Raw genomic sequence first — 8,245 nt, 5'->3', positions numbered from 1 at the left:
GGGGTACCGAATGGGGGTCGGGTTGGCGCCACCAGCCGCGCGGGGAGGGGGCGAGGGGGCAAAGGGTGTGACAGACGAACATTGGCACGGCGGGCCGAGTGCTGTCGCGGCTACAGCGGCGGTGGCGGCGACGGCCGCGCGCGCGCGCTCGCGGTGTCTCGCTCTCGCGAGCTCTATACTGCAGCAGGCCCACGCCAAACCGACAACAAATTACGTTACTTTACTTTGTAGCGCGTCTCTTCACTTTACGAGCAAAAGCTCTTTCCTCCTTGTCGTCGTCGTCCCCGCCGTCCTATGGCACGTGCTCTTGACGTCCGCGCCGACCTCTCATGGAGGAGAAGAGCGGTCCGGACGGGCGGGAGGAATGAATGGCACTAATGACCAGCACCGATAAGGTCGGCACAGAGACGGTCACGGCGGTGAGCCCAACAGGCGTTTAGACGGCGTTTACGATTGCGATTGCCGTCCACTCCATCCCAGTCACCTCCTCTCCTCGTTTCGCCGCGCTGCCGCTGCCGCGCCCTTTGGCCGGGCCGACGGATGTTACTCCGTGAAATATCTGCTATGCGCCACGCGGCACTCAACCGGGGCGACGGCGGCGGCGTCGTCGGCGCCAGCCACGGCCACGCGTCGCGCAGAGAAGACGGAGACGAGGACGACGACGAGGAGGAGGAGGAGAGAGAGAGAGAGGGCGGGGCCGTGTGGCGCCGGCCCGTCCCGGCGTGCCCCGGCTCGGGCGTGAGAGGCAAGGCGAGGCCATTTCACTTAGATCTGTAACCAGCCGTGTCCGCCGACAGTCCGCGTCGCGACCAGTCCGCCTGCCGGGTGGCGTACGTGTACGTACCCCACGCACGGCTTGCCCCGCCCCGCCCCGCCCCGCCCCGCCGCTTCGGCAGGCGCCACCCGGCGGTGGTGGAGAGGGCGTATGGCAGCCCCCCGGGGGCGGGCGCCAAGCGGGGGCGGCGTGGCCGTCGTTAGAAAGGAGGGGAGGGAGGGGGCGGGGTGATAGAACATCACCCGCTAAACACGGCGACTCATGCTTTTGGGTTTGAGACAGGCCGCGCCGCCAGCAGGACGGCGACGGCGCCGGCCTGACCGCGCGCGTCTTTATGAACGTGTTTACAAGGCGAGAATCGGCCGAGTGCGAGTGAGCGGGGCGGGGCGGGGCGGCCGCCCGAGTGCCGCACGCGCGCCAGTATGAGGACGCCGATGTGATCCGTACTTATTGCCCCCCTTTCCCCCTCCCCCCAAACCGTCCCGTCCCGAACTCTTTTTGCGACGACTGCGGGCAAGGAGGAGCGACGCGGCGGCGCGACGTGGCGACGGTGAAGGGGCGGGGGAGGGGGGAGGGGTCTGGCGCCGGGAGGGGCAGAACCCTAGACGGGGCGTGGCGTGGCGTGGCGCGGCGCGCGGGGGGTGAGCGAGTGAGTGAGGGGAAGGCATCACATCATGAAACGGCGACGGTCAAAGAGTGCCACACAGCATATATCGGCGGTAGGGAAGACGAAATAAAATAAAAATCGACGGGAAGGTCCTTCCCTCCTCCCCACCCCACCTCCTCTCCCACCGCCTTGGCCACTTCACAGTGAGGCGCCCGGGAGCCGCGCCGCCACGCCGCGCCACGACGCACATCGGCGCGACGCGACCCCAACCACTCATCTGCCATGTTTATTCCCGCGCTAGGCGCCACTCCAAGCGCTTAGTGGTGCCCGGCCCCGGCCCGGCCCGCGACACGCGCCACAACCACCGTGACTGCGGCTTAGTCCTAGCGCCCGCCTTTAGACGCCGACGCCGACGCCGCCACCGCGACGCTGGCGGTCTGACCGAGTCGAGCGCCGCGCCGCGCCGAGGCGGGGGGGAGCCGGGGCGGGTGGCGCCGGCGCCGCCGGGCTGTGCCGCTGTGGCGCTATGGCTGCGGCGCTATGGCCCCGAGGGGCGCCGGGCCGGGCGGCGCCACGGCGGGGCGGGCCGTGCCGGGCAGCCCTGGGCAAGAGCGGAGCAGCGCGGAGCGGGCAACAGCCAGCCGGATGGCGTCTGCTGCCGGCCGGCCCCGCGGGCCCCGCGCTGTGCCGTGCCTTGCCGTGCCGCCGCATGTCGCCCGCATGTCGGCCAGACAAGCGGACACGACGACTCGACACGCGGCACGGCAAGACACGCCGTGGCGGAAGCGGCCGCCGGCAGAGCGTAGCACCGCGCGTCGCCGTGTCGTCGGACTCGGGCCGCTGTGCGCTGCAGAAGGTCAACGCCTCGGTGCCGCTGGCCAAAGACGCGGCCGCGCTGCTGCGGCCCCTCCGCAAACAGAACAAGAACGGCCCGAGCCAGATCAACGCACTTTGCTCGTCAGGGGCGCTGCGCTAGCCGCGCTCCGCTGTGGTGTGGTGCGCGGGGCGGGGCGGGGCGTGGCGGGGCGCTGCAGCGGCGCTCCGTCACTATCAGTGTTGTCGACGGCAAGCTGTACGCCCGGCCCTGGCCACGCTCGGCCCATGTCGGGGCCCCGCACTAAGCACACACACACACAGACACGCTGACCACTTGGGCCCGCCCGGATCCTTTGGGTCACTCCCTCCTCCACTCACGGTGCGCCACGCCGCGCCACGCCGCGCCACGCCGCGCTCTCCCCCCGAGGGCACAACAACAAGCCCCACGTGCCTGGACCGTGAGTCACAGGGGATCACCTGGAGAGAGACCAAGTCGGCCGGCTATCGGGTGTCCGTCCTGGCCAGGTCCTGGTGGAGTGAGCCGAGCCCAGGCCATGGCCGGGCATACCGCAGGCCGGGACGCAACGCCGCAACTGGCCTGCTTCGGGTCCGGCCGTTTACTGCGCCGTTCGTGGGTTGGGTGAGTAATTTTAAAAACTTAAACTCGTCCGTAAATTTTAACTGGAAAGTTTTCGCGATAGCTTATTGATGTTATTCACAAAATTTGAACTTGTTCAGCATCTACTAGCAGTTTTGTGTTTAATATTTCTCGGAAGTTTCTGCTTACCTTCACCGTTGGTGGAGAACGAGCCCTGCCAGCTCTGCCAGTCCTGCCACCGCGGCGGGGTGCGGCCCCAGGCCGCGTCCTTGCACGGTTCGTCGGGTTCGTCGACGGGGAGGGGGTCCTCGCACGGCGGCGACGGCGGCGCCACCGCTACCTCCTGGCCGCCCTCACTCGGGGCACAGTCTGCGAGAAAAAAAGAAAGAGAAGAGGCGTGAGCAAATGCAACTAAAAGAGCGATGAAAACTTGCGAGGGCACTTGTTGAGATTTTTACACCGTCCGCCCTGCAACTTTGTAGGCGATGCAGAGAGGCGACAGGCATGTATGTCGTCTGTATTGAGCTATCCCCGCCGTCACCAAGTCCATGACCATCACTCTTATCCACCGGGCGAGGCTTGTTTTTCCCCCCGCGCCCCTCCCCTGCGAGGGCTGCCCCCACACGGGCTGCCCGCGCTAGCCAGTCGACGGGCCGCGGGCCGCGGCACGGGCACCGCGGGCTCTGCACTCCACCCTGGTGGGCACCGGTCCAAGCGCCAATGGGGACAGGCCAGTTCAGCGCCCCTGCAAAGCACTGCAAAAGCCCCGGCAAAATGCCCTCTCTGCACACGCCGGCTCCATGCAAGCAGAAGCCCACAAAGACGCCGCCGCCCGCAAAAGCCCTGTGGCTTCCCTTCTGCCACCGACTTCCCTTTCGGCCCTACGGTAAACACTCACCCCCCACCCCCGTGTTTGACGAGGGCGGCGGGCAGCCCCCTGGCGCGGCCAGAACCCCCGGGGCGGACATGGGCAGATCTCCTTTAAGACGGCGGCGGCGCGTCTTTCCGGAGCGACCCGGTCGCGGCCCCGGAGGCGCCACCGGAGCAGCTCCAGGGCCTCTTAAAGGGGATGGATGCTGCACGCGGGCTAAAGGGGAGAGACCCGACCGCGCGCCGCCACGCCGCGCGACCTCCATGGGCCCGGGTCCATTCATTGGCTGTTTGCTGACTCGGCCGATACACAAATAAAAAGTCACCAAAGTCGTCGCCACATCGCAGCAGCAGCAGCAGTCCATTGAGGCGGCGGGGATCGGGCGGGGCGGGGTCCACCAACCACTCCTGCCTTATCAAAAGCAGAGGCCCAGGCCGGCCTGCCCAGGCCCCGGGCCGCTCCCAAGAAACCAGCTCGGCGACGGGAACCGACGGGAACCCACCGGGAGATGGGATGAATCAGAAAGGTGCGGGCCGGGGCGGGGAGGGGCGGGGAGGGGAGGGGCGCTATGCGGGGCCCGCACAGCGGCAGCAGCGGGACGGCGGCCACGCGGCGACACATTTGCGACGCAGATATTGAGCGCGCGGACGCGCGTCGTTGGCGGTCCGGCCGGCCGGCGGCAGGGCAGAGGCCCCGTGTGCTGCGCGGTCAGCTGCAGGGACACGAACATGAACACGACGCAGCCACCCACCGTACTATTTCAGCACAAAGTTCCCCATACACAAGTACTATGATGCTGCACACGACGACGCGCTCGTTGGAGTCGAAAGCTGCACGCGCGTCAGACGATACGTCGGCCAACACCAGCAGCGCGTCCCCCAGCTGTCAGTCGCCCTCACCCGCGGTTGGTGGCGCCACGGTCAGCAGCAGCTGCCAGGCCGCCGGGTGGCCCGGGCGCAGCTGGGAGCGAGCAGCACGCCCGAGTGTATGCCTTGCATCTCATGCCTAATGCCCGCCCCGCCCTGCCGCGCCCCGCGCCGAGGAGCGGCGCCTGGCCGTCGCAGCGCCGCAGCTCAGAGTTTCTCCAGAACATATTTGCGCACGTCCGCGACGTCCTCTCTGAGGAAGGCGGTGAGAGCGCCCGCGGCCGGCGCCGGCAATAACATCGCCGGTCGTCCTGGCCGACCCCTCCCCCCCCTGCGCGATAAACTTAGCGAAGGTTTCGGCGAAACGCGGCGGCGGCGGCATGAGAGATTGAGACGGCAACGTGACGGTGGCGGGGCAGGCGCGGCGCCGCGGCCAGAGTCCTCCTCCTGGGCCTGACGGACGTGCACCGGGCCCGTCATGTTTGTGTTCGTTTTCCTCGGGAGCCAAGGATCCCGGGGTGTACTCGAGCTTGCAGGCCGGCGGCCAGGCTCTGTAGCCAGGCCACGTTTCTGCCAAACAGACGTACGTTTCTCATCTTCTCGCTATGCTCTATCCTCCGTCTCACTCGCTCTCGCTGCGACGTCCGCGACTTGGAGGACCTCCAGGGGCGCCTCTCGCGGAGATGACATGAGTGGGGCGGACACGAGGGAGGTGAAGAGAGGGGTTGACAAATCGCAGGTATTCGCGGAGCTAGAGACCATCATCAGATTCAAACAACATTGTGCTACACTGGTTGCAGGCGGGGCGTGTGGAGCAGCGGTGAGGCGCGCGTGCTCTGCGCGGCGAGGTAGGCGCCAGGGCGCTTTAGCCCGGGGAGAGGCTCCTCCTTGCGTCACACTTCACCTTGGGGACCATTTCATCCGGCGAGAGAGGAGGAGGGGCGGGGAGGGGGGTGGTCGGGGTAAGCACCTGAGCCGACCCGTGCAGCGGCGGCGGCCGCCGGCCCTCCATTCATACGGCCCGGCGCGCCCCGACTCGTTATCGGCCCGAGGATAGCCACATATACATTTCTAAAGAAAAAATAATAACCATAAAAAAAGGCGTGTGATTCGGATGAATGCATTAGCCGGCCGGGCTTCGCCAAAGCCAGCGACGGACGGAGAGCGCTACTGCTGATAGTGGCGGACGGTCGCGGCTGAAGGTGGCGGGGCGGGGCGGGGCATGGATTTATACCCGCGTGAGTTTGGCGGGGCGGGAGGGGTAGGGCCCTGGCCGGGCGCCGGGACGCGATACCCTATCTCTCTTACACACCCCATTTCCGAGGCTTTTAGCACCACTTCCTCTCCGTCCAGCTTCGCTCCCTTCCAGTCACTCACGCTCCAAGTCCCTCCTCCAGCAGTCCACCACCAGCGGCGGCGGCGCCCCGCTCAGCTTTCCCACTACATATTCCATACTTTTTATTGCAATTTTTTCCAGCGCAGCTTCCAGCAGCTTCTAGCCGCCAGACTTGGACCTCGATCATCGCACGCCCGTCGGACAATGTTGCAAAGCTCCACACCAACACTACCAGCAGCGTGCCGTAATGCATGCGCGCGCGCACACACACAGACACAGACGACTCACACACACAGACACAGACGACTTACACGCGCGCTGAGGGCCATTACGGGGGTATCCAGACCCAGTCCAGTCCAGAGGAGGAATAGAGTTTTTATCTGGAACCTGTTGGGCGGGTCAGCAGAGCCTCCGCCCCGCCCCGCCCCGCCCCGCCCCGCCCCGCCGCGCTCCGGCCCAGAGAGTCTCCTCCACCGCGCCGCGGCGGCGGGGCCTGACATATAAAGTCCATTTGAATGGACCGGGCCAACAGCACAGCGCCACAGCACAGCGCCGCCGCGTGGGTTTAACAGCGGCGCAAGTGAGGGAGTGCCGCACGGCAGCCGACCAAACGGCGGCTCAGGGTTAGAGAACGCTACTGGAAGTGCGCGGCGGGTGATGCAGCGAAAGGCAAAAGGAAGGGTAGGACAGGGCCGAATAAAGTTGTCCCAAGACCAGCTTTAAGAAATACATGTAGCAAAACCAAGACGTGTGATGCTTGGAATAAGTACTTGCATTCATGCAGGGGAGAACAGAACATCACGCCGAGTATAGGCGGGGCAATAACGGAGTTAAAGTAAAAGACGGAGGGTAATAAAAAGAGTGCGAGAGAAAGAGCGAGAATACATAAGCGATAGCCGGGCGACACGCAACGTCCGTCCAATGTCAACGATTCCGGTTTCATTCAGTTGGCACCGTGGGAGCCGGCCGGACCATACGGAGCGGCAGGACCGGGCTGGGCCGCCGGGACCCGCTGCTTCGCCGGACGTAAGACAAACTCACGGAAAAACTAAACTGCCGCTCGCGACAGCAACAAAGAAAGTCGAGGAACATTTAGGTGTCATTTCATTATTGTCAGTGTCTCGAGATCGGCAGGTGAAGTCTATGTGCGATCATTGAATGGCCTGTCCGTTATAGGTCTCCGCTCCTGACAGAGGCCCTGGCGCCGCGCCGGGTAGGCTGCCCGCCCCGCGCGCGTGCCCGGCTGGCCCGGCCAGGGCGGCGGCGGCGGCGCCCTTCTCCGACAAGACGAGTCCACTCAGTGACGGGCTGAGTGCCGCGGCCCGACCCGGCCCGGCCGGGGGGACTGGAGTCGTCACTCCTAATGCCTCCTCTAAAAGCACCTCCCTCCGCCCAGAGTCCCGTGAGTCATCAGCAAGCACCGGGGCCAGACGTCGAGGTGGTTGGAGTAAGAAGGTCCCCGTCTCGGCGACGACGGACCCTGGTGACTCCATGTCGTGGAGCGCGCGAGCCGGCGAAGGGGAAGCGAGAGAGAGAAAGAGAGACGTAAAAAGCATCTAGAGAGATTGAGAGACAAAGAAGTCATCGCCCGTCCGTCCCCCGGGCCGCCGGGCGCGGCGCCCATAATCTGTTTGCTTTGACACTCGCCTTTGGGAAATTAGCTCCCCCAAGTGCTTTGAATGGGATGGCTACTTTACGGGCGGGTGGTGGTGGCCGGGGAGGGGAGGGGGTAGGGGTCACCAGGACGGGCGCCGTGGTAGTTACGTGGTATACGAACGAGGTTGTGTCGGGGTCGTGCCGGGGGCCACGGGGCCGGCGAGGGCCGCGTGGGGGAGGGGCAGGGGGGCGGGCAGGGGCCCCCAGACTTGTGGCAGCGTCACGGGAACGCCCTCGCGGCGCCCCGCCGCCACAGGCGCCATGGGCGCTATCTGCATTTATCGCCACTCCACTGGCGCCAGCGCCCGGGCGGCCCGCCGGGCACGGCGGGCACGTCACAGCGCGACAGCTCGCCACCACGACGACCACGGGCCCGTCACGGAGGGGGCGGGGCGGGCGGAGCGGGGCAAGGGGGAACGGAAGACCCACTTCTCGACCGTGAAACAACAACGAAAGTACGTTAAAGCGCTGCGTGGCCGGCCCGCGGACCGGGGCACAGCGAGGAAGTACCGAGAGCGAGAGAGAGAGAGAGGCGCTCGCAGCTCGAGTGTCGCCGTCTCTGTCCCGAGCACGGTCCGAGCCGCGCCTGTCTCAGGAGGACCGCGCCATGAGGCGCATGAGGCCAGCACTGGAGTAAGTACTGGTGGAGAGGAAGCGGCCATAAAAACGTGAAGCTCGCTCCAGCTCTGTGTGCGGAGCGCGCGCGCTCAGACAGTGTCC

At 66.1% G+C, this 8,245-nt stretch overlaps 1 protein-coding gene across 1 annotated transcript in view; it reads right to left on the bottom strand.

Moving 5' to 3' along the window:
• The window catches only part of LOC113203375 (mothers against decapentaplegic homolog 6-like), a 25,477-nt gene that overhangs the window by 8,479 nt on the left and 8,753 nt on the right, over positions 1 to 8,245 (bottom strand). Inside the window, exon 2 of the mRNA XM_052270454.1 lies at positions 2,986 to 3,237. Within this exon, the coding sequence (XP_052126414.1) occupies positions 2,986 to 3,237 (252 nt within the window). The remainder of the gene's footprint in view (positions 1 to 2,985; positions 3,238 to 8,245) is intronic.

The sequence above is a fragment of the Frankliniella occidentalis genome, unplaced genomic scaffold (assembly GCF_000697945.3).
Source record: "Frankliniella occidentalis isolate FOCC.00 unplaced genomic scaffold, Focc_3.1 Scaffold124, whole genome shotgun sequence".
Classification (NCBI taxonomy): Eukaryota; Metazoa; Arthropoda; class Insecta; order Thysanoptera; family Thripidae; genus Frankliniella; species Frankliniella occidentalis.
Note: the sequence above shows the minus strand (reverse complement) of the source record. Positions and strands in the feature narration are given on the sequence as shown.